This window comes from Miniopterus natalensis, chromosome 15 (assembly GCF_054644295.1).
Source record: "Miniopterus natalensis isolate mMinNat1 chromosome 15, mMinNat1.hap1, whole genome shotgun sequence".
Taxonomy (NCBI): Eukaryota; Metazoa; Chordata; class Mammalia; order Chiroptera; family Miniopteridae; genus Miniopterus; species Miniopterus natalensis.
The window spans coordinates 21,803,609-21,830,250 of record NC_142095.1 but is presented as its reverse complement, the minus strand read 5'-3'; the positions used below and the strand labels follow the sequence as shown (position 1 = coordinate 21,830,250).

The 26,642-nt window shown below is 41.5% G+C and overlaps 1 protein-coding gene across 1 annotated transcript in view; it reads right to left on the bottom strand.

Moving 5' to 3' along the window:
* The window catches only part of COL6A5 (collagen type VI alpha 5 chain), an 82,659-nt gene that overhangs the window by 36,659 nt on the left and 19,358 nt on the right, over positions 1-26,642 (bottom strand). Inside the window, exons 8-28 of the mRNA XM_016224313.2 lie at positions 25,896-26,236; positions 25,704-25,785; positions 23,598-23,740; positions 22,919-23,011; positions 20,816-20,869; positions 19,030-19,101; positions 18,661-18,687; positions 18,510-18,554; positions 18,370-18,423; positions 16,432-16,494; positions 15,728-15,793; positions 15,278-15,331; positions 11,922-11,957; positions 11,452-11,514; positions 9,913-9,975; positions 8,834-8,896; positions 6,560-6,622; positions 5,043-5,093; positions 4,902-4,937; positions 3,500-3,562; positions 2,383-2,445 (exon numbers count right to left, since the gene is read on the bottom strand). Coding sequence (XP_016079799.2) covers positions 2,383-2,445; positions 3,500-3,562; positions 4,902-4,937; positions 5,043-5,093; positions 6,560-6,622; positions 8,834-8,896; positions 9,913-9,975; positions 11,452-11,514; positions 11,922-11,957; positions 15,278-15,331; positions 15,728-15,793; positions 16,432-16,494; positions 18,370-18,423; positions 18,510-18,554; positions 18,661-18,687; positions 19,030-19,101; positions 20,816-20,869; positions 22,919-23,011; positions 23,598-23,740; positions 25,704-25,785; positions 25,896-26,236 — 1,595 coding nt within the window. The remainder of the gene's footprint in view (positions 1-2,382; positions 2,446-3,499; positions 3,563-4,901; positions 4,938-5,042; positions 5,094-6,559; positions 6,623-8,833; positions 8,897-9,912; positions 9,976-11,451; positions 11,515-11,921; positions 11,958-15,277; positions 15,332-15,727; positions 15,794-16,431; positions 16,495-18,369; positions 18,424-18,509; positions 18,555-18,660; positions 18,688-19,029; positions 19,102-20,815; positions 20,870-22,918; positions 23,012-23,597; positions 23,741-25,703; positions 25,786-25,895; positions 26,237-26,642) is intronic.

The following is a 26,642-nucleotide window of genomic DNA, read 5'->3' as shown; positions in this document are numbered from 1 at the left end:
ATTACGATGCTCTTTCCCCACTTAAATCAAGAGTGTCAACCTTTTTGTTTCAGTGTTAGATCAATAAAGCTAAAGTCTGCCCAGAGTGAACTGAACTATTTTATTTCTTAAAGATATTTGTACTAAAGATATAACACTTAGAAGGCATGTTTCATCAGAAAACTTAAAATTGTAAGCAGCAGACTTCCCAAAGCATGGCAGGAAAGAGAGGAATTGATTGAGAATTCAGAGGTACAGGTTTATTACAAACCAAGGAGTTTAAAATCAGGCCGCAGCCTGCAACTTCTATATGTGTGAAAAAACCAAAGAGAATTACGTGGGAAAATGAGCATTATACAAAGGAAGAGCCGACACACCACACTCATAAATGCTGAGAAGTTATAAAAGAAAGGGGTACAAGTAATTAGTGAGATGAACTGAGAAGGGTCCTGCAAAATGGCAGTCCTTTCTTGACAGCTTGAGCTTTTCTCTTTGCCCCTTTCCCCTTCCTTTCATAAGCATCAGGCTTCTCCTTGGCGGCTGGTTCCCAACATGTTTGCACGTATGGATCCCTTTGAGCAACTGGTGAATGCTGGGAAGCTGGCTTCAGAAAATGCTATTGCATGCTCCTACTCATACGATTTCACTGGCTCCCCAGCTGCTTAGCCACAAATGTCCTTGCCACGGGGTCATGTGTCCATCCATTCATCCAATAACCAGTTAAATGTCTGCTGAATGCTGAAGTGCCCTCCCCGCCCCCTCCCCTCCCCATGTGCAGCTGGTGTTAGCCAGAACTGTTACGGCCTCTGTGATTCTACCCAGGGGAGAACACTTCATTCCCGACCCAGATCAGGAAATTATGCATCTCACTCAAGGACGCTGAGTCATCTCTGTCCCGTTACAACTTACAGCAGAAAACAGCAAAGAATGCACAGCCACGTAAACGGAGAGAGGAACAGTTTCTGGCAATAAATAGGGTAAGCAGCCCAGTTCGTACAGATGATCAGAACGGAGGGGAGTATGTTCTAAAAGACTGACGAGTAACTTTGAGCAGGTTTTTAAGCAGAGGCTGAGAATGAAGGGACTGAGACAAAGAAGCACATTCTACCAGGTCAGCAGGGCCAAGCACAAGCCCAGGAAAACGTGGGATTCCCCGAAACGAGAGCTCCAGAATCTGGACAAGCGATAAATCCAGGCTGGGCCAGACTGGCTCGCAGACTAGATTCTCACCCACATGCCTAAGACGATTGACCAGTTAATATAAAAGAAATAAAAGATTGTATCAGGGTATCCGCTACAGGTAGCTGATTCTCATTCTATTATCAATTCAGTTGTTCACAAAACACCCACGTTTTTTGTTTCCCTTCTAAGTCCCAGGTTAGAGGACCCCCTCCAGGCAGTTAGAAAATATTCACAGGACACAAAACAAGGTAAGCAGTTTCTCCACTCCTTACACGATGCTGCCTGAGCCTTCTCCACAAAACACGGGTGCTAGCAACATTTAGTTCCTACCTGACTGTGCCCATCAGGGGAAAGAGACATGTACATAAATCATTACAATAATGTGACAGAGACTAAAATAGAGATATGGGTATTTCATCACAGGGAGATGCACCTGACTCTGCCCAGGAATGCTTCCAAAGGTGACATTTCTCTTAGAATCATAGTGGAAAGTTGTAGTTATATTTCCAAATATCTCTCAAGTTTAAATGTTGAGACTAGGAAGGCAATAGTAACGGTTCTGGGAAACTCTATGAACTTGCCTAGCATGACGGAGCTTTGCCAGGATACTTTTATGAAGCTTATCCAATCCCATCCCTATTTTTAAAACATCAGTTAAAAAATAACAGTAGCAGCTAATTTTTCATTGAACTTTATAGTTCACAAGGAGTGTCCACTTTGGGTTATGTGATCCTCTCAGCTACCTTGTGAGGTGGTTAGCACAGGATATGTCATCTCTGTTTTACAGGTAAACTGAGACTCAGTGGCTGGCCGAAGGGCACACAGCTAGTACCAAGCAGAATCTGGACTTGAATCCAGTGCTTCTGACATTAAATTCGGTGCCCGTTTTGCCCTAGCTGGTTTGGCTCAGTGGTTAGAGTGTAGAGCATCGGCCTGTGGACTGAAGGGTCCTGGGTTTGACTTGGGCCAAGGACACATACCTCAGTTGCGGGCTCGACCCCCGGCCCCAGTAGCAGCACGTGCGGGAGGCAACCAACCTATGTGTCTCTCACATTGATATTTCTCTCTTTCTCTCCCTCTCTCTTTCTCTGAAAAGCAATTGAAAAAATATACTCAGATGAGGATTTAAAAAAAAAATTCTGTGCCCTTTCCATTCATCGCACATCCTAGAAACCAGTATAACACATGTGACTTAGTTCTCATGGATATATATATACTCACTCTCCGTCCAGGAGGTCCATGAAGTCCTTGAGATCCCTTTACACCTTTCAGACCTGCAGTGAGCTGCAGATGGAAATATGTGTTACTCTCCACATCATCTAGCCATGGGACTATCTTAGTTTTAACGAGACTTTACAATTAAAAATAATTTTTTAAAGAAAGCAACTATTAATTCAAGTCCAATAAATTCCTTAATTATACTATAGTCATTCTTAATCATTGGTAAACATTCATTTCCCCTTAGCCTCTTCATTTAGTGACATACTTTGATCTGGCACTGGCTGTGCATTTAAATCTAAATTAATTGTAAGCTAGGATTGGTGCTAAAAAAAAGTAAAAGCAAATATACTAGGATACCCAGAGATCTAATAAAAACACTCCCATCTTCAAAGGATCAAATACAAAAAAATAATTGAATTGCCCACATACATAAGAGGACATGGGAGGGCTGTGAGCTGTGTCATTTCTATGCCTTAAGGTAATGGATATTGGATGCTAATGAAATATATCCAGCCAGATGGAAAGTATCTGTTGAACTGCGTCTCTTTCTCTCTGATAATGACTACTGGTATTACACTCAAACTTTAAAATGAAAGGACGCTTGTCTCAGCATTTTGTTTTTAAACAAGTATAACATTCTAATCTATACTTCACTAATTAGAAGACCTCAACAGCCTTCCTTAAAAGGAATACTCCAGATGACCTTGGTTATGGGTAGTGGAATTGTCAGAAGACCCTCAGGGACACAGTAGAAAGATGTCAGCTTCATTTCCATTCATGGGATCAATATTCTGGGCTGTGATGTGTGCCTTAGAAAAGACTGGATGACACTGCCAATCCTTCAAACAGCCAGGTATCAATCTGTAAATCTTTATAGTAGTTCAGAGTCATGGAACCACAGGCATTCAGGGCTGAAAATGACCTTTGGTGTCATTAAGTTCAACCCTCATGTTGTAGAAATAAAGACCCTGAAAAGGCATGTTGAAGATCACACAGCTAGGAGGTGACATTTCAGATGTCTTTGGGATGGATTGATAATCCACATTTATTATTACAACGTAAAAGCCAGAGTCTTTCAAAGAATCATGTTTAATCTCTGGAATTATAGGCCACTTACTCTTAGTCCCCTAAATCCTTTGGGTCCAAGCTCCCCAGGAATTCCAGGATTGCCAACTTCACCCTGAAGATTCAGATATAAGAAATCAATGTTTAATTAAATGTTAAAATATCTGCTATGAAAGAATAAAAAATAATTATCTCCAATTCAAAACCTAATTGATCTTATAACTATACCAGATATTAAACACTAAAAGTTTTCTTCTCCTACCATTTGGAATGAAGTCACTGATACACTTAGATATTCTAAAAACTATTTTAAATTTTCTAAGAATACAGATATTTATGTATAAATATGTGTAATGGCTATCTAATCAGTTAATAAAAATATCTAAGAAAAATCTTTAAAAATCAGAGAAATATTGACTACATAAAATACTAAATAGTGAATTACGTCCTAAACTTATGAATCATTTCTGAAAAAGTTGAAGGTAAAAAAGTTATTCTGACTTTGGGAGGACTAATTTTAGCACTTATTTATCAACATGCTAATTTCACATTTATCCCTAAATTGAAATACGCTGTTTTCTACCATTATCAGTAAATTAGAAAATTGTCCTCTACAATGAGAACTTATGTCCTAACAGTTATTTATATGGTCCCTTCTTATACCCTTCTCCACCTAAGGAAAGAATCTCTTTTGGTAATTCATCAATTAAAAGCATTTTAAAAGGATTCAAATATTGTGTCTTTTCCTATAGTTGATTTGATTTGCTTAATTAGACACTTTTTAAAATCCATATTCTAAATTTTAATTTGAGCAACACCTATATGGAAGACACTCTTCTAGACAGGGCACTTAAAAAAAAAAAAAAGAAGAAAATCTTATTATATAATTTTAGTGTATAAAACATATATAACACAACTACTGGTTGAAATGGAGAGTGTGTCTGGCTCTAGAGCGTGGAGATGGATTTCAGTCTGGCAGACGGTGAGGAACACTGGAAGATGTTTAATCAGGAGAGTAACAAAATTAAGGCTACACTCTGGGGGGAAAAATCAAGTGACAGTAGTGTTTGGGATTAACTGAAGCACAGAGAAGTGGGAAGCAGGAGGCCAATGAGAAGAATATTGTAATCCTTCAGGTAAAAAGAAATAAAGGCCACCAAAATGAAGGACAAATTGCAATAGCTGAAGTGGAAAGTTTTGAATGAGATCACTGAGGCAGAGAAATCAAGATTTGGGTTTCCAGACAAGGGACACCAGGCAATGAAGAACAGGACGAGCTTTTCCAATGTAAGGATTCATAGGGTTAAGTATGGTCCTTTTTTCACAAAGTCCAGGCAAAACAACTGCCTTGCTTTTTGTTTGTTTGTTTGTTTTGTTGAGATCTACAAGTGTATTTCAATTCTCAGATAAAAGGTTAAGATCATGGCAATTTCAAAAGGTCACGTGCATAATACCTTTTGCCCCATATCTCCAGGGAATCCTCTTGGGCCCTATAATTTTCAACAGAAAACATAATAAATCAACACAACATATTTTTTCTTATATTATTTAGGTTTGATTCATCAATTAAAGAAATAATTGTTTTCCATATTTACCTTTACTCCTTTTAGTCCCATAGGACCATAGCCTGGGATGCCAAAATCTCCCTGTGAACATATCAGATCATTTCAATTTCTCAAAATTGAAAAGCAATTGTAGTCTATACTGGTGAGATTATAATGTCAGGAGAGAAGCACTGGGGACTTTCAGGTGGAGGGGGCCTAATCAATGATCTTGACCTCTGGGAACATGCCTGTTGTTGGGTTTTCCTCACTTGCTGGCATGTGCCTGATACTTCTTCAGCCAGCTCCACTCTGCAAACATTGCAGAAGGCAGAGGGATGGTCATTCAGGACTTACGGAGTCAGTGGATGTTACTTGACTGAAAAATTAGGAGCCGGTCCAAAGGTCATGGGTGAGGAATCCCCCCAAAAAGAATTATAAATGGCCAACAGACGTATGGAAAAATGTCATCCTCGCTAGTAAACAAAGAAATGCAATTTGAAACAGTAATGAGACACTATTTTTTTGTCAATAAAATGGGTAAAGATAAAAATAAGAAAGTGACAATATCCATTGTTTGTATGAATGCCCTGAAGCAAGCACTCTCCTACTTAACACAGGGGTGCATATATCATTGGGACTTTCCTAAGGGCACTCTGCAATAGAGTTCAAACATTATTTGGGTATGTGCATAACCTTTGACCTAGCTGTGCTACTTCTAGAAATTTCTATGTAGAAATGAATTATAGTTTTGTTCAAAAAAATCTAATTAGGTACAAAAATGTTAATTTCTGTGCTGTTTATGACAGTGAAAAACAAAAAACAAACTAAATATCCAATAATAAGAGATTGGTCAAATGAACTAAGGTACATACATTCAATAGAATATTTTGAAGTCATCTAAAGTGATGTTGAAGGGAAAATGTAATGACATGGAAATATGTCCCTGATACATTGTTAACAGGAAAAAATAGGAGTGATTTTTTTTTTGTGTATCTCTACGATGTTAATGATAAATATCTCAAAATGGTGGGATTATAAGTAATTTTTTTCTTCCCCATTTCCCATCTTTTATGGTTGGTAAGTTTCCTATAATATCTATGTATAACAGTTATAATAAACCTTATTTTTTAAAAGGAATAAAAAAATGGTTCCTATATTGGCTGTTCCATGGACTGAGATCCTGTCACAGCCCAGAGGAGCCCATTTCTTGGTCCTATTCCCCGCTTTCTGTTGTCACCTTAGAGTTTTTCAAGAAGGGAGAGAAATGGGTAGTGTAATTTTTCAACTGACATGTGTCTATGTGGCCATATTGTTTGTTAAAATATTTATAGGCCTGTTCTAACTTATCCATTACCCTCTCTGCATGCCCCCTTTCCCTCTGGCTGTCCTCCCCCACTTTAACAGACTAGCTATAGGATGAGAGCTGCAGGGGATGGGAGAAATATCCTGCAACTACCTAGGAGGTGCTGAGATACCTTTGCTACCCCAGATGTTGTCAGCCTCCTTCTCTTTGCCTCAGAACTGAGCACTTGGAGCTGGGAAAGGGTAAGAGTCCTAAAACCTCATACCTGTTTCCCTCGCTGCCCAGCCTGCCCCACTGGCCCCGGACCTCCAGGAATTCCAGGTTCTCCCTAGTAAATAGGATGAGAAGTTTCAGACTGGTAAAAATCACACCTAGCTCCCACCATAGCAAGTTCTGTCCACTGGATGAGGAGACAGGGTTCTCAGAGAGAGTTCAATGCTTAGTAAGGAGATGGGGTGTAGAAAACAAATAGTGATCTTCCCAAAGGCAAGCAGAAAACATCAGCAGAACCCAGGGCTGGACTCAGGGACTGCTTTCCCAGTGTCACAGAAGGACTGAAGGAGAAGGCAAAGAGAGGAAAATTTACTCTAGGGAAAGTTGTTCAGTTGCCCATCCAACAGTCATTTATTGTTGTGGAAAATAAACCATTGAACGTGGTAGATGTGGTCCCGTTGGAAAGAGACAGACAGGCAATTCTAAACCTGTGTGATAGAGTTCAGGGTGCTATGGCAGCAAAGAGAAGGGGAATCTGCATGTGATTCGGTGGGGCTAGGAGGCTGGCTGCCTGAGAAACAGGCGCGTGGATGCTGAGGCTGGAAGGAGGAGTTGTGTGAGCTGTAAGAAGGGTCAAGTGAGAATATTCCAGGTAGAGGGATGGCACTGGTGAGAAGCCTGGGGCAGGTGTGCAGGAGGAAAGGAGCTATGAAGCCTTAGAGTTAAATAGAGTTGATCGGCAAAGGGCCTTCTAAGCTACTGTAAAGACTGGAGATTTTCCTAAGGGCCTGGAGAAGTTAAGACTGGCCACGTAATGTGTGGGGCTCAATATAAAATGAAAGCACAGGCCTCCTGCTCAAATAGTAAGACCAAGATGTTGGCAGCACAGCGTTAAACCAAGCATGAGCCCGTCTAAGCTAGGCCTCTGGTGTGACAGCACTGGTTCCGGGCCCAGGGGCTGGCCCTGGGGGAGGGAGCTGTGGAAAGGCTTTAAGCAGCGGGTGGTGAGACTCTAAATAGGCCAATAGTTTGCTCTCTGACAATTTCCAACAGAGCCACCTCCGAGAAGGTAGGCTGAGTTAGACAACAACATGCACAAGATTTAAGTTCTGACACTCACCCTCCCCGTCCCCCACTCTTGGCCCAACTCTGCCACCACATTTTTCAGAGCTGTTTATGATGAGTGAAATCACTGCGTCTCTCACAGGGAAGTGGGGCAGTTCCATGGAGAGGTGAGCAGTTACCTTCCAATGGGGGGAAGAGTGTGTAGCACCACACTGTCGTCTGTGTCGATGGGTATTTTTGTTTGTTTTGTTTGCTTGTTTGTTTGTTGCCAGAGGAGAAGAAGGGTAAAGGGATCAAATATATTGTGATGGAAGGAGACTAAACTCTGGTGAGCACACAATGCAATATACAGATGATGTATTACAGAATTGTACACTTGAAACTTGTATAATTTATTAACCAATATCACCCCAACAAAGTCAGTAATAAATAAATAGGTAGGTAGGTAGGTGGGTAGAAAGACAGACAGATGGATAGATAGATGATAGATGATAGATAGATAGATGATAGATAGATAGATAGATAGATAGATAGATAGATAGATAGATAGATGATAGATAGATAGATAGATAGATGATAGATATAGATAGATGATAGATAGATAGATGATAGATAGATAGATAGATAGATAGATAGATAGATAGATAGATGATAGATATAGATAGATGATAGATAGATAGATGATAGATGATAGATAGATAGATAGATAGATAGATAGATAGATAGATAGATAGATAGATGATAGATAGATAGATAGATGATAGATAGATAGATAGATGATAGATAGATAGATAGATAGATGATAGATAGATAGATAGATAGATAGATAGATAGATAGATAGATGATAGATAGATGATAGATAGATATAGATAGATGATAGATAGATAGATATAGATAGATAGATAGATAGATAGATAGATGATAGATAGATAGATAGATAGATAGATAGATAGATAGATAGATAGATAGATAGATGATAGATATAGATAGATAGATAGATAGATAGATAGATAGATAGATAGATAGATGATAGATAGATGATAGATAGATAGATAGATAGATAGATAGATAGATAGATAGATAGATAGATAGATAGATAGATAGATAGATAGATAGAATCCCATCCATCTATTAGCAAAAAGCTGGTGGGTGGTTTATGGTGCCTGGATTCAAACACATGAGGAATTAACATGAAAATCAAGAAAAGAATGGAGATGATTTTCCTCTCAGTATTTGAAATCAATAAGAAATAACACATACTTTTTTCCCCAAAGGTCCAGGTCTTCCAATACTCCCTTCAGCTCCCAGTGGCCCAGGAGAGCCCTGAAAGAAAATGGGAAATGGAAATGCAGCATTGCAGCGATTCTTAGAAAACCCATTAGATGAGTTCAGCTTTTCTACATGTCATCTCCAACAGCTCCTTGATTTCTTAACAAGGAACCCAGCCACCCAGGGGAGAGAGACATCTGGGCTGAAACCAGATGACTCAGGCTACAGTCCTGGTTTGAAGACCACTAGTCTTCATCTGCAAGGACACCACTGTCCACACGGGGCCTTTGACTCGACACACATTGTTTCTGAATGTGTTGCAACGCACTGATTTTGTTGAACGGATACTGTGCTGCCATCCGCACGTCTGTGCGCTGCACTGTGCACACATACAAAACGGTGTGCTGAATGTGTTTCAGTTTCCCAATCTGAAAATGAGCAAAGGGGTCTTTGACAAGCGTGCCAGGAAGATAACTGAGCAAACACTGGTATCCCTAGCCTTCTGAATTCTCACCGGCTGAGCTGAAGAATTGAATAGATTCAGAACAATTTTCATATGAATCTCTCACCATCCAAACTCTCATTACTCACTGTCTGAAACTCAGGAACCAAGTAGATTCAGAGGGTGAATTCAAAGCTGAATTTGGAAATTAAATAAATTGTCGTAGTAAGGAGCCTTTGTAGAGGCAATTTCAAATATCTACAGTCAATGGAGAAATGAATGCATGGCCCAGATAATTTTTAAACTTTAGAAAAACCAGAATAACCTATCAGGTTTGGAAACGTGCATGAGTCAGCAAGATGTGTACTCTTCCAAATGCTGTCTACAGGCTGATACAATGGGTCTGCACTTTCTGTGTGAAATCCCAGGGAAGGAGAAAGAGGGGTGCTTAAGCTATGTACAAGGATTCTGAGCCGTGCTAAAAATTTGTCCTAAATTTGTCCCAAGTTAATTCAAAAGTGAAATACTCCCTATGTAGATAACATAAAATAAACTATATATGAAGATGTTTCCGAAGCAAGAGAAATAAAGATTGGAGACAACTGACTAACGTTTCTGAGTCACTTACCTGAGGTCCTTTAGGCCCCTCGCTTCCCTTCTCTCCATTCCTGCCAGGAATTCCATTTAATCCCTTTGTGGTAACAAAAGAAAAATAGTGCAATGAAGTCAATGAGAAGTTACTTTCTTCAAGTGTGCTTTTGAAACACCTCCATGTTAAAGCATGGAAAAGCAACAGTCTAACCCTTTGAAAAGCCAAAACTAGGAGATTAAGCATTACTTAGAAAGGAACTGAGGGGAGGCCCATCCTCAGGAGTACAGAGCTTAGTGAGGGATTCCCAGCTTGGGTATAAAACCTTCATCCTTCTCTGAGAGGGAGAAATGAAAAAGAGACCAAAAAGAGAAATAAAACACATGGAAGAAGGAAGTAAGACACAAGCAATGGTCAGGTGGCTCCTTTCATGGAGCAGGTTCCTTGGGTCAAAGTGCTTTCAATGTGTAAAATAGAAAGCAAAGTTGTTTTAAGTTATCATGAAAAGATATTTTAGCAGCAGACCCCATCAGAGGCACATTTTCTGCCATAATTAGCATCAAATGCATGGTTCTCATGTGGTCTATCAGAGGAAAAGTCGAGGTGCTGGTAGTGTTTTTCACTCTCATAGACCAGCTGTAGAATGCACTGGCTGCCCCATGCAAATGGTGGTTGGAGCCACTGGGCTCCCTTGGTTCACTGCTTATGTATCAGAGGACGTGGGCGTGGCTGAGGCAATGTCAGCCCTCTCCTCACAAAGCCTGGGGGTGGATCTAGGTTGGTCCCATGGTTATTTAATCTAGAGGATCTGCTACCTGGTGGCTTGGTTCAGGGATCCCAGAACTACTCAAGAGAATTCCATATTCCAGTTTAGTATTAATAATATGGAACTTTCGAGAAGAAAAATGAACTCTTAGGAAGGTCTTAGAATGGACACATCTACATAGGTCCTTCTAGGTAAGTTCAGGCTGAAAGTGGACTCATAAGGTGACTAAATACCTACATGTTACAAAGGCATTCTCTAGCAATGACCCTAGCATCTTTCTTACGTGGAAGAGAGACAGACGTGTCCTTACCATGATGCCAGTATCACTAATGATGTGACTAAGAAAAAATACAAATGTCTCATGTAAAGCTCTATCAGTGATGTTCCAGATGCAAGGTAACCCCTACAGAGTTAGCTTTAGGTGAGTTGAATAACAGCTTCCAATTCCTAACTTTCTTTCATGGGAGTCTGACTGCAGGACCTCAATTAAGGAAAAACAATTTGTTGATCCTGATACTGATTACTAATAAAATATTAAGGTCTTACTAATTCACTGTTACTTGCATGTAGACATAATACCAAGTGAGCACAGAACATGCCTTTATAGGTGAGCTGCTAATGTAGGAGCAGGCTAGATGGAGCAAAACTCCCCCACCGCAATGGGAAATGTAGAACTCCAGAGACAAGTACTGCGGGGGAGGGTGGGGCTAGATTCCAAATTTCTCACTTATTTTTATACAGAATGACCTGCCATCTTCCCATCAGAACCACCCAGCATTATTTATCAATATTTATGAAATATTCCAACACACCTGTGGGCCTTGTAATCCTTCAGCTCCCTGTATACCTGTAGGTCCAGGATTTCCCGGAACCCCCTGAAGAGAGAGAGTTTTCAGTGTGAAGGTTTTCTCCGCACAGTTTCCACATGGGTCTTCCCCTTATAGTTCCTGGTACTACAGCACAGCAAGGTTGTTTCTAATTCTAATAAAGAATTTCACTCTACTGCAGTCCATTCCCAGTGCACGTGAAAAGCATTGAGGTGCACAGCACAGGTCCTCTTTTCTATGAAGTGCTGTGACAAGGCTTTGCCTTAGGTCAGGCCCATCCTGTTCCTGGCATCTGAGCTGATCCCCTCTCCCTTCCCAGTCAATGGGGATCATGTCCAATGCTCAGCACTTCCTACAACATCCTTGTCAAATGCTCACTCATCCCCAGTGCACTCGTCTGTGAGAATCTCCTTGGCCTCATCTACCACCCTGGACAGGACGCAGCAGGTACTCACTGGGGCGCCAGGCTGCCCCCTGTGGCCTTCTCTTCCCTGGAAGAAAAGGCAAAGTGTTAGCGTCTGGGTGTCTGGATGGAGGTTCCTTAGAGGCAAATCAGCCTGCCTTATTCTCTGATAGACGTGTAAGTAACAAGCAGCTCAAAATAATGGCTTCCTTGAGGCACTTTCCAAAGACGAGTTTTCACACTAGGCACTTAATTACTGATTAACATTTGGGGGATTGATTATAAACCGATCTAAATGTCATTATAGAGCCAGCTCCAGTCTGACAGCCTCTGACAATTACCTAGGAGGCTGTTTGGGGAGTCAACCTATCTTGAAGAACCTGTCTTTGACCTTTCCTCTCCAGCAAGTCCCACAAAGCCCTCTCTGCTCATCAGAGGCTTCCTGTGTGAGAACAGCCTGTGCCACAACCCGTCTCTGTCCTGGGCCCCTGAGTGTGTCTAGTGGGAGAGTAAAAATGTGTTAGATGCAGTGCTTCATATGGGCCCACGGGGGTTGTTTCCATGGAATTCTACAAGGAGAAAATGATTGATGAGGTCCGTTCAACCATGTTGTGGTCCAAATGGCACTTCCAGGTTCATCTGAGAAAAGCCAGGCTGATCTCTGAAGCTGAAATCAGTCGGCATCTATCCAGAAGCGGCTGCACCTTGCCAGCTCAGGCTCACCGCCTAGTGGCTGTCTTTGCCACACCCGCTCCTTTCCATAGGGCAGCCAAGCTGGAAGGTGACTCAGGCCCCAGATGCTAACTTCTTTTTCCCTAGACAGCAACAATGTCCGTGCCCTCACCTCCCCACCTCCCAGCTCTGCCTCTTGGAGCCCTGGAACATCTCAACCACCAACTTACATTGTGTTGTGATAAACAGCTATGATTGCTTCAGATACAAAACAATACTTTTAAAAATTCCATTCATTCGTTCATTCATTCATTCATTCATTCATTCATTCATTCATTCATTCATGTCCTTAGAAGTCAGGCAGTCTTGAGCTTAACTCTCCCCTTTAAAGTCTGTGTGGCATAGAGCATCTGCATAATAAACTTTAGTCAGGGTGGTTAGGAGCCCCAACTCCAGAGTGCAATAGTCTGGGTTCTAACCTCCGTCTACCACTTACTATCTACCTTGATCCTGGTTAAACTGCCCAAGGTTCCCTGATTTTTCTCATCTGTAAACTAGATACAATAATAGTATCTACCTCACATGTTTATTATGAGGATTAAATGAGTTAATACTTGAAAGTAATTTGATTAGCATCTGGCATAAAATAGATGCTAGAGAAGTATAAATACATACTATTATTATCGTAAGTATTTTATGTGTGTGGCAGGCAAAAGATAGTGGAACCTGGAATGTGATTTTAAATGCTCTGGTTCTCAGTACATTAATCTTTTTTTTTTTGCAACAGCCAGTGCAGCAATTTACATAAGTTGAAATTGTGTCAGTAGGAGGCAAAGTCTTAGGGGGGTGTGTGTGTGTTTAGAGTTTATCATCCACTTAAGATTCTCTGACCCTCGTAGAGAATTCTGACCTTCACTGAAAAGGTGGGGGAGAGGGTGGAAAAGCTTGGTCTTTTCTTTTCACATCGCCTGATTTAATTCAGGAGAAAAGAGATTACAAAGGAGGAGATGGCGGGGAAGTGAATGAAGATAGGGGAGGGAGGCTGAGAGACTCTGGTCCTTGGAGTGACTCGGAGTAGCAACTTTCAACCTTTTTCATCTCATGGCACACATAAACTAATTACTAAAATTCTGTAGCACACCAAAAATAGATTCTATTTTTTGCCAACCTAAATCTTGATTGCTTTACCAAAAAAAATAATAATAGTAATTACCTACCTCTTTTGCTCTGAAGTGACTTTTTAAAAAAATCAGGTGCCTATACTTGTACATAAGGATTTCTGGTGCCAAGAATTAACCAATCAGAGGCAGCCTTATTATGCAATGTGACAAATAAGACACAACTCTATTACATCACCTATATATTTATGGTTCAAGACAGGACATTCACACAGGAGGGCTGTTGTGTTGGCTGCTGTCATTTTTTTAATTTGACAATCTAAAGGAAAAGAGGTCAGTCCCTGACTAAGTAGTCAGGTATTACATATTTTAAAACTTGCAGCACACTGAATTAAAATCACTGATTTAGAGTAATTGGCTGGTGCTTCCAAAAGTAATCCCCTGCCTGGTTGATAGCGACAGTTATAAAGTTACTTCAAACTAAAAGTATTTTTTATTAAACCAACAAGAATACATATTTAGCTTTAAAATTTATAGCATTTAGAGCATCTTGCTGCTCTCTTGCTTCTGATTTTTATTCCCTTGTGTAGAAAAAAGGGCAAAGTCCCAAAGAATTTTACCAGAAGCCCTGGGAAGCCTAAGCCATCCTACCATAGATCCTTTCCCTTAAGAACTATGATTCAAGATAAACAAGGGCAAGAGGAAGTTAAAACACATTAATCTACTAACTGTCCCAGAGAGAAAGGCAATCAGTCCCAGCCTTCTAAGTGATGAGATTACAAGATTGTAATAAAAAAGAAAGCCAAGTATTTTCTGTTCCCTCTTGAACAAAATTCAGGGCCAGATGCAGGACATTGTACAATATTCTTTGCTTATGATCTCCATGCTGAGCGCCTGATAAAGTGGTTTCTCACACTTTAGCAATATCATCTCTAATTGTAGTAGTCCATAAAGAGAAAAGTGATTTCTTGGTTATTCCTTAAAAAGAAGGGAAAACCTAGAATCATTTTTTAGTCTTGATATCCCATGAGCTGCTATAAAGTTACACTAAGATCTTGAGGTTGCCATCAATCACCAGTGTTTGGGTTCATTCGGGATAAAGGTATCTGTGTTTCTTCTCTCTCCCCCCCCCCCGGCCATATATGAAGAGCATTTACCCAGTTCATAATATTCTTATATGAGCTCAGAGATGCTAAGCTACTGGAGGAGGGCTTTCACGTTAAGTCATTGACTCTCCTCAAAGACATTCAAAGGCTTCCGGGAGGGAGAAAGGGGCAAGCAAATTGTGTCCCAGTGATTCTCAAACAGGAGCAACTTTGCTCCCACCTAACTCCCCACCATCCACCACCAACATCTGGCAATATCTGCAGACATTTTTGGATGTCACAACTGGGGGAGAAGGTGCTATTGGCATCTAGTGGGTAGAGGCCAGGGATGATGCAAAATAGTCTCTAACGCACAGGATAGCCTCTCATAGCAAATTATCTGGCCCAAAATGTCAGTAGTGCCAGTGTATTAGCCCTGGATCAACTGACTCTGCAGCAACAAGTATTCGGAATGCCTCTGTGGTATCATCAGAGGGTAAGGAGGGGAAATAAATGTCCATAAAAATACTCACCCCACGTCCTATGGAATTAGGACTGCCTTGTGTCCCTTTCTGTCCGGCTCTACCCTAGAAATACAACAGTTCCCCAAGATCATAAAGCAAATGATTCTAAATAAATTATAAAGGCATCAGCATCAAAACCACAAGCACTATTAAAACAGCAGAACAAAAGCATGATACTAGACTCTGCATATTAACACTATTGGGTATGTATCCATTCAAGAAGAAAATGGTATAGCAGCGTGCATTGCTATTACCAGTTTGCCCATATATCACCTGCCAGAAACGTAGTAATTTTGCCCATAGTAGTATAACCTACTACAGACATAAGGCTCTTTTCCATGTGAACTTAAGGGAGTTTATCAATTACAGATGGATTACATGTTTTACTAAATAATTAATTTAGACTTTATGAAAGCCTAAGCTTGAATTAATCAACTCATGCAAAACAGATCCAGTTACTTGTCTTCCTTGTTCTCCTCTGGAGCCCTTTTGCCCTTTGATGTTACTGTCTTGTCCTGGGTTACCCTAGAGGAAGAAATAAAAAGCATTTCAGAATTTTTTTTTAAAAAATCATCTTTTTCTTTTTTGCAAAATAGTACATTGTTCAAGTACTAAGATAACTTGGATTAAGTGATGAAGGGTGTGAGAAAAATCCTCCATATTTGAAACTCATAGATTTTTGGAAAAAATGAGAGTAATAATTTCCCAAGTTTGAAAGGGGCATGGTGATGAATGATGACTTATTAGAGTGCATGCTGAAGCTATGAAGAATTTCCTTTCTCTGTGTTGACAACTTCATTGATGCACTAGTCCAAACATGCTTATGCCGCTTCCTGAACTGTGCAACAGATTCCCCTGTAATCAAGTCCACATCTAGGTAATCTGCAAGATAGAAGGGAAATTTCTCCTCCAAAAGAACTTAAAAGTCTCAATAGACCACAAGGATGAATAAAACGGAACTTAAGTTCCCAGTTCTGAATTTTGTATGTAATCAGCCCAAATCAGAAGCAGACAGATCTTTCCCAATCAAATAAACCTCAGTCAACTTATCTCCCCCACTCCCAAGACAAGCCTTTGCCTGCAGGTTAGCAGGAGACACAAGGGAAAGGAAATAAGAACTGTGGAACAAGAAATTCAGAGCCATCTGGGTCCTAGTAACTTACAGGATCCCCTGGGAAGCCTTTCTCCCCATATTCTCCAGGGGGGCCTCTGGCACCTGGGCTGCCCTGAAAGAATAAAATGAGTTTCTGAGTTAGCTTGTAGGAGGGTTTCATAATAATATTAAAATGTCAAGTGTTGTGTGTGTTTTGAGGGGAGGAAATCAATCATATAAAATGATCCATGTTCCTTTGCCCCAGCCAGGTTCCCTCCAACTCCTCAAGCAGAACTAAGTCTAATTCTAAGCCTAAGGTTAGTATTACCTTTAGTGAGGCTGAGCAGTGGGAAACACCCTCATAGTCTAGCATAGTGCTGTCCAATAGAACTTTTGGTAGAGATGAAAATATTCTAGATCTGCGCTGTCCAATATGGTACCCGCTAGCCATATGTGGCTACTGAGCACAAGAAATGTGGTAGTGCAACCAAATAGCAGAAATTATCACTTTAATTAATTTGAATAGTTACATATTGCTACTGGGTACTGTATTGGACACCCCAGCCAGTCTAGCAACTTCTGGCATCTATAATTAAATTGTTCCATTAAGATGTTCCATTCTTAACTCAAACTTAATTTTTCCCAACTCAACTTGTCCAAGCCATGATCCTTACAGGCATTTGGACTGACTAACTTCCTTGTCTTCTAGTCACCTAGATCTGGAGATCTTATGTCCTGGAGCCAGGACTAGGATGAAATAAGCAAGTCACCTGCCATGCAAAATTTAGGGAAGCACTCACTCTGTGCACACTGAGGCTTCCCTAAATTTTGTACCCTAGGTGCTCACTCCAGTCTGGGCTCTGCCATGCCATTAATATGTTCTGTTTCTGTTCTCCTGCCATTGCTTTACTTGAAGGTTTCATCACTTCTCACCTTGATTGTTACAGATTCACCTCTCATCTTTGCCTTGCACCTGTGTCATCTCCAACATATCCTCCACGCGACTGCCAAGTAATATCTCTAACATGCAAATCAATTGTGATCCCCCTGCTTCAAGTCTTTCAAAGGCTCCCTATTCCCTAATGGTTAAAAGCCCATCTCCTCTGTATGTGCTTTCCCGATCTCTTCCCACCACCTCTTGAACATGACCTCTCTCTATTTCCACTCTAATACTCACACCAGGCAGAATAACTGCAGTGTCCCAACCCTCCATGTCTTTGTTCATGCTGTTCCCTCCGTCTGGAATGCCTTTCCTCCATGTCTTGCTACTTCCTATTCATCTTCAACCCAGGGACCATTTCCTCCAGGGAGATTTCCTGAACTCCTTCCCCACCCTGCTGAGTTAGGACCCTTAGCTGGGCCCCAATCACATTCTGTGTTGCCATTAGCTATTAATATGTCTGTCTCCCAAACTGCACTGTAGAATCCTTGAGGACAAAAGACAGTGTGGTTCATTTCTGATTCTTTGGTATGTAACACAGTGCCTGGCACACCTCAGGCCTTCAAAAGCAATTGATAAATAAATGTATCAGAACATAAAAGCAGAGCTGCTTGAAACCAGGAAGCACATATTAATTCATAAAATGAATTCAAAATTTAAAAAATTATTAATTTTTGAAATGAATTTAAAATTTAAAAATAAATGTTTCACTGTGATTTGCTATACCAAGACCACCAAAATAATGTTGTCTCTTGCTTTTTTAATTTTTTCCTGATGCAATGAAGAGAACATGAAAGCTGCTGACAGGCAAAAGCACTCATTTTCAGACCTCTGGAAAACATGCCCATAGAGGATCCTTTCACGCCTTGAAATTTCTAGCTGGAAATTCTTGAAAATTACATAGTTACCCACTTGTTTCGAACCAAATGCAGCACCTATTCAATGGTAATGGGCCTTCATTACGCAGTTAAGTCAGCTGTCAATTTTATCCCTAATAACCACTGACACAGCAATTAAGACTGTCTCTGTTACCAAGTTCTCCTGCTCTGATGTACTGAAAAGTGTTACCTGAGATCCTGCATAACCTTTTGCCCCTTTTTTTCCAGGAAATCCACAAAGGCCCTAAAAGACAAGGAAAACAAAATTCCCATTTAAAAAACATATCAACCTCATTCTAATTTTATGGAACTTGAAGGAAAATGGCTTACCTCTTCCCCATCGAGGCCGGCTAGCCCATCTTCTCCCTCTTCTCCCTGAGGCACAACAAGGGGTAGCAGTCAGGCAAAGGAGATCCCTGCCCAACAGTTATTGGGAAACTCATCCCATGAGGACATGCAGTTTGAGAAGAAACTACAGTACCTTTGACCCAGGAAGTCCTCTGGTTCCCTGTAAAAGAGTGAACATCTCTCAGTGACATATTGAAGTCAGAATGTGGGATCCTAGACTATTGCAGCAGGAAGGGGCTGCCTCCCTAAAGGCAGTGATCGTGTATTTCTTTAGTTACTTTTAGCTCTACAACCACAAAGAGGTTATAGGTATAACTTAATTAATGCTCAAAACTCCTTGAGATGACTAATGTAAGTAATCTGCAGATGAGGCAACTAACATGCAATTGGAGAAAGGGAGAGAGGAAGAGGAGATGGAAGACAGAAAACAAGAGAAGGAATGCAGGGCAGAAGGCGAGGATGTTGAGGAGAATTTAAAATAACATTCCCAACAGAGCCTTACCTTTTGACCAGACTGCCCTGGACATCCTGCAATCCCTTTATCTCCAGGGGATCCAGTTTCTCCTCGTGTTCCCTAAGAAGGTATCCAAACAGATATCCAAAGTGATTCTTTTGCCAGAAGCTGCCTGCAGTTTACTTTCTGAGAGTGAAGCTAGAGCTCATGGGCACTGTGAGCTTTAGACAAACAAATCCTCACACCAGCTCATTCATTTAACTCTCTTTTTCCCCTCTATTCAAACATTTTTCCTGTCAATCTTCTTTTCAGATCCAAGATCACACAAAGGTGCAGGATGAGCTCAGTCACTTCACTGCCTCATCACAGGGCACAGCCACAGGTTTAGAAGTCGCCTCACTTTCCAGCCATATTCCAACCTCTCTGGTAAGACATGCTGGCCCTGAACTCTTGTCCAGGGCCTTCACGTTGCCCTGGAAAAGTAAGCATGGCCCATGGTACAGAAGCAAATCAGTGCCAGGGGACTGGAGCCGAGTAGAAGCAGTTGATGGGAAGTGTCACTACTCTAAGCCAGTGCTCAAGGGAAGGCCTACCAGGTCGAAGATCCCCAAAGTCTAACCAGCCACACAGGAAGAACACTCAAGGTCAATGACCTGTGCATCTCCCACCCATCCTGCTTCTCCCAGGAAATATTTCAATACAGGTAGATGCTAGAGTGAAATGCATCTCGAGAGGAACAGTATTGTGTTCCTGGTGGGCAGGAACCCCCGGTTACCCCTTTCCCTACTGTGTCCCTTGTGCCTGGCTCAGATCTGGGTGTAGAGCACCTGCTTAAAGGTCTGCTGTATGGATAAATAATTTTTTAGCAATGACCTTAATTCACTCCATCTTGGGAGGTGAGAGGAGAAATGATTTTCCTTCCGCCTGCTTTGCTTTCTTTATTCTGAGGATTACTCCCAGTAAAGTAGGAGGCCTGGCCCACGGCCACAGGTTGCTGAGAAGTGCTGAAAGATTCCAGCTTCCCATTGACTGGAGTCTCAGCCAGCCGTGGGCTCACAGCCAGGCAGTGCCGTGACACGAGTCCTCACACTCAAATCCTTCTATGCTGACTGGGTGGGCTCCAAGGCCTCTCTGCAGGTACAGGGTGGGTGACTTGGAGCACAGTGTTCATTTTGTAAGCTAGTCTTAGAGGAGCTTATGTTTACACATGGGGAGACTGAAGAACAGGAAGTTAAGTATCTTGTTAAGGTTTCACATCTAGGCCAGCCCTGGACTGTCTGACTCCAGAGGCTGTCGCTGCCCAGAATGAGGAGCTGACCTTGATTCTAAGGGGATGGAGAGGCAGACTAGATGCTGCCTGAACTTTTCCCACCCCAGATGGAGCCACCATGTGGTTTCAGTTCCTCTGAATCCATTTTCAAGATCTGATTGATGAACCAAATGAAAATGACCCTACAAAGACTGAGATTCGAAAACCTCTGTGAGCCATGTGACTATGATTCCACACCTTGGGGGTGCTTTGCCTGCTTCCCTTTCCACGCACTAAGTGCTGCATGGGGTAGAGAGGAGCGTGCCTAGCTCCCTGCCACTGATAAAAATATCCCAGAAAACACGTAGGTAAGCATGCTCCCTTCCCAGCCCTCAAATTGGTTTAGCAAGTGCCTTGTGATTCAGACAAGGAAAAAGGTAAAGAAAAGCAACCCACTTCCCCCCAAAACTGCAAACAATATATATATAAACAAAACCCCACCACCTCTTCTAGGAGAAAATAAAGCTTTCTATAAAAATAAAATCATTAAATGTGGGGGGTGGGGGGTGAGTCACAAAAACTTACAGGGTCTCCGTCCTCTCCCCTGTGTCCCCTGGTGCCTTTCAGACCTAGAGGACCCTGGGAGGAAAGAAAGAAAATTAAACTTTAGCCATCTTCCATCAATGCAAACTTGTGAGGTCATTAGGCATTTTAGGTAAGTCCCTCCCTCCAACTCGGTCATTTTTGCAGGTGTGGCTGTGAGTTTGGAGAGAGTCTGACATTCATCACTGAAGGTCTCTGCAGAAGGTGACCCTCCTGATACCTACAGGAGACTGACCTTCGGAATCCACCTGCAACTCAGGGTGTCAGGGCCAGTTCTGTGACTCAGAGATTTACATCAAGGACAGCGGTGGCCACCATAACTCTTTTAGCAGGCAAATCAATAACACTTCCAAACAGATTTTATTTTCTTCTGCTTCTTTGAGAGCTCAAGGAAAAATAAGCACTTCTCCCAAGAACGAGGTTCCATGTATGTAAACGGCGACCCTCTCTCCCTCCGCCACGTGTGGCTTAACTGCCTCATGGCTAATTTGTAGCAAGGATTTCAATTGAGGTTTTCTTTCCTCCTCTAACACAGGGCCTGGCTGTCTGCTCAGCATACACGGGAGCTGTGCTCTTAGAGTGTAAGTGACACGAGCAAAGTAATCAGACGGAACTGTGCTCAACAAAATACCATAACAGTAAAATGTCCAAGATAAATTACCCTTCCACAAGCATGGAGAATGCTGTACTCGGGAAGAAGCATTGTATTTGGTCTCTTAAAATAGGACAAACCAGACTCTTTTAATTGTGATCTTTAGAACCCACTAGAAAAAGTGCATAGAAGTAGATAAAATACCAAGGTAGAACTTAATTATTATAAAGTAAATATCTGTGTAGCCACCACCCAGGCCAAGAAGGAGGACAAGGATGGTACCCAGATGCAGAGTCCATCCCAATCACCAATCATTCCACCCCCACCCCAGGGAGGACCCTCCTGACCTTTATGAGAATACTTCCTTGCCTTTTTTTATATTCCACTACTGACTCATCCCTACACACTAGAGGTTAGTTTTGTCTGTTTTCAAATTTTTTATAAATGGCGTCATACCATATTATTCTTCTGTGTTTTGTTTTTTGGTTTTTTTGGCCATTATTGTGTTTGTAAAATAAATTCATGTTGTGAATAGCTGCAGCCCATTCATTTTCAACACTTTAGAGCAATCCATTGAATGAAAATATGATGATATACTTATCTATGCTATTGTTGTGCAAATGATCTTTTATAACTTGTTTTTAAAGGGCTATTAATCTGCAATGCTATGCTCTTTTTGCAGTTCAGTCACATTCTATTGCTGATGAAGTACAACTTTCCCCATTATTTTTAACACCTCTTGCCACCTTTTAAAAAATTTATTAAATTTATTGGGGTGACACTGGTTAATAAGATTATATAAGTTTCAGGTGTACAATTCTATAATGCATCATCTGTATATTGCACTGTATGTTCACCACCTAAAGTCAAGTCTCCTTCCATCATTATATATTTGACCTCCTTTACTCTCTTCTACCTGCCCTTACCCCCCTTCCCCTCCAGTAACCACCACACTATTGTCTGTGTTTATGAGCTTTTTACTTGTTTGTGCATGTGTTGCTTTCTGTTTTTTATCCTACATATGAGTCAAATCATATGGTTCTTGTAACCAAATGGGAGAAGATGTTTACAAACAGTATGTCTGACAAGGAGCTAATATCCAAAATATGTAAAAAATTCATACAACTCAACAACAACAAAAATCAAACAACACAATTTAAAAATGCGCAGAGAACTGAACAGACACGTCTCCCAAGAAGGCATACAAATGGCCACCTTTCGAACGGTCTAAAGTGAGTAAAAAGTATAAATTGTAAAAATCAAAAAGCAATATCACTAAGGAGATATCAGAGAAAAGGGAGTTAGTCTTAATAGCAGCATCAAAAGTGAACCCTTCTGAACTGGCTCCTACACCACAGAACTCACACAAAATGCCCAAGGCAATTACATCAGCATCTAATGAAGGCTGTAAATTCAACTACTCAGTCTCAGTCTTGGTTCCACCCACACTAAACCAAGGCCTATTAAGTAGAATTGTTTCAACAGAATGGCACCTTCAAGCCTTGTAGTCCTCGGGCCCCATGAGGTCCTGGAGTCCCTGGGCACTTGCAAAGTGCACAGCAGCATGTCCTCTCTGCAATGTTTCCCTGAAAAAAAGCAGGCTTACTGAGCAACAATTATCAGGAACTCAATTACATAAAAACTGTATTCACAAAAATCATAATCCGCCACCTACAAGCTTATGCTCTCCCCTTGGGCAAAGGGTTACCGAGAATAAGAAGTGCTTTTTGACTGAAGAGTTTAGAAAGGGTGCCAGGGTAGCAACAACTGCATTGGCAACATACCTCTCCAAGGAAATGATCTCTATTTATAGGAAGGATGCCCACCGCATAGATGGCCACAGGCCAAGTTTGCACAAGACTGGTTGGTTCCTAGTTGAGTCTCCTGTTCCCTCGGATTTCTGTAGCATGGACTCTCTGTGGTGTTTCTTATTTGATTAAGGACTGGTTGGTTTTCTAGTTCCCTATGCATTCGTTTGGTGAAATAACAAAAGGATAAAAGGGCATGCAAAAAAAAAAAAAAATTGGTGCTCTAGTCTTTCAGACATTTTTACATACTAAAGACTATGTACTGAATTTAGGGCAATCAAGGCATCTTTGGGAACATTCATCAAGATTCCAGTTTTGCTCCTATTGCCTTTTGAATAACTGGACTTTTTGTTCAAAAACTCACCAGATACTGTGATAGCATTTTGCCCAGGTGTCTATTTCCAATGGTCAGGTGAGTCCTGTAATCAAATCCTTTCCCAAATTCAAAGCTGGAAAACTCGTCATGCGCAGTTGTGTTTAGCGACACGACCAGCAGAGCATCAAGTCCTATGCAGTAAAAATGACAGGTATAAAACCAAAGGAATTGCTCACCCAACAAAGAAGAAGAAGAAGAAAAGCAACTCAGTGAACATTATTCAAAGAATCAGAAAGGGGGGAAAAACCTAACAGAAAGCAGCACTCTTGAGGTATGAAGAACTCAATAGCCGGTTTGCCTGCATTGTCAACACACACACTAGGTGCTCATTGATCCCCGACTGTAGCGTGAAATTTCCCAAGAAAAAGTATGCAAGAGAAACTATTTACAAATCTACAGAAAAACACTGACAGAAAACTGCTTAATATCTCACCATCAATTTTGATGCAATTCTTAGGCATTTGAAAGCAATTTTTAAGAAAGGGCATTATTCTTGTTCATCTTCCAAGTTTTTCTGAATTTAACTGAATGTAAATTAATGACTGTTCTCAAGTCATCTCCATTGCCAAACATCCTTGGGAGCCTAGGCCCTGAGAGCCTGAGGAAAGCCCAGGGTAATTTCAGTCTCAGCTGAACTCTTGGACATACCTGGGGGTTCACTTATTCATTTATTCACTCACTCACTCACTTATTAACTCATTCACTAGCTCATTCACTCTATCCATCCTTTCATTAAACAAATACTTGCTTTTTAGGAGCCTCAAATATACTAATTATTGTATCAGGGATACAAGATGAACAGAATAGCATGCTCCTTCTCTCCACAGAGGTCTGGTCTACTGGAAGAGGTGACAGGTGGAAGACAGTTGCTCTGAGAAGGGACAAGTACTCTAAGAGAAACATCAGGGTGCTATGAGCCTAAACGAGAAGCTCTTAACTCAGTTTTGGAAGGTCGTGGAAGGTTTCTGTAAAGAACTGATGTCTAAGCTGATCCTAAAAAAATGAATGAGAGTTGGTCAAGAAAAAAACAGAGATAGGAGGTGGAGAAAAGCTGAGAGTGGGAAGAGTTCTAGGCAAAAGAAAAGAGTATATGCAAGGACTGGGGGAGTGGGGTTGTGAAGCACATTGGAGGAAAAATGGAAAAGGTCCTATACGCCTGGAACACTGAGTGTGAGGGGTGAGGTAAAGCTGGAGTGGGGAGCAGGGCCAGATCCTGCTAAGTGTCATGGGCCATACTAAGTAATTTAATATACCAAGATCAGTACAAAGGTGTTGAAGGGATCTGAGAAGGGAGGGTGATACAACCTGGCAATAAAGCAGGACATTTTGTGGCCTCTAGGGAGGTTGCCCACAGAAGCTGAATCCCAGATGTCAGTGTGGGCCCACACCCAGGAAGTCTCAAACGATGTACCCCATCTGACAATCTGTGGAGCCTCCCTCCTCTCATTGGATATTACTCTCAACTTCTGCATTTAGCGTCCAGCTCAGCCTGAAACTATGACATGGACAGGGAATATACAGTGAGAAGTGCTTTTCAAATTCCATGCTGCTATCTTCCACATGGGAAATCAAAAGTAACAAGAAATATCTTAGGTCAGGTTCTCTAGAAGCTGAATTTGAGAGAGGAATTTGTGTGTATGTGGTTTACTGAGGAAGAGAGAATGCAGAAAGGGAAAGGGAAGTTGTAAGCAAGGATGTGCCTCAGTAGAGTCTTCACCTTGGCCTGATTCATGAGGAAATAAATTATATCAGAGTTGACCTTGGGCTTTTGCATCCTTGTATCAATGATTGCCCCCCTTCACTCCCAGGTGGGAAGTGGTGAACCCCCCCACCCCCAGAGCATCAGGTAATGGTTCAGGTCAGTTAAGGGTCCATGTCTGTGGAAGGTCACAGGTGTAAGCACTTGGCCACAACATCTGCAGCATTTGGGAGGTGAGTGTGTAGGCTGGTCAAAGGGGTTCAGGCAAGGCACCTACACCGTGGCATCTGCTACAAATGACCAGACAGATCTCAAGATCTGGAGCACCTAAAAAGGTAGAGATTTGTTCAGCACATTCCATACTTCATCATTTAAATTTTCAACTCAGTAGGTACCTGCTTCTCTGAGCCTGTCTGATTGATCTTCAAGCATTGTGATGCTTTCACCCCCGATACCATCTGAAAAGATGAGTAGCACCTAGAGAAAGAAGAAAGCAGAGAATAGGAGGACATGAAAATGAAATATATAATCAGGAGGGGGAAACATGAGAGCAAGCAGAGATGGCAGATAGAATGTGACATGGATACCTGTCCGCGGGATGCAGATTTATCCTCAAATGTGTCCCACAGCTGCTGCAAGAACTGTGCATTCAGATGAGTTGGCCCATTGACGGTGACTGGCAGAAGGCTGTGAAATACTGGTTCTTGGTAAATCTGGAACTTGGCAGGGAATTCTTTGTCACTGTTTACCTTAAAGGCCACATTCACGTGTGTCTCTGCTCCTGCCCCACAGCTCACCCCCCTGATGGAGGTGATGTCTTCTAAGATGTCTGGGAGGTATGATTCCAGCCGGGGGTGGCCATGGAACAACAGCTGCCCAGGCCTGTGAGTGGATGTGTCGAACCCAACCACTATGTCCATAAAGCAATCTGCAGACCAAGGGAAACAAGACCAGATTAATGAGTAAATAGAAGCAAGGAAGGGCAGAAAAAGGAGAGTGGTCATGGCCCAGAGAGGGAGAGTCTCTACTACCCAAAAAATGTCCAAGAAGGAAGATAATGGCTGCTCAGTCAACATATAACACATGTGTTTCCTCTAACACAAGTTCCAATAGCTATCTGAAGTTCTAATCATGGTTCAGTCTCATTCTCAGTGACTGGCTGTGTGTGTGTGTGTGTGTGTGTGTGTGTGTGTGTGTGTGCCTGTGCAGATTTTCTTCCTTTAATGATGACATATTACGATTCATGTAATCATAACATTAAATATTTGAATTGTCCTTAGGGATTATTTGTTCCAGATGTCACACACTCAGAGGCCAGGTGGGTAATGTAATGT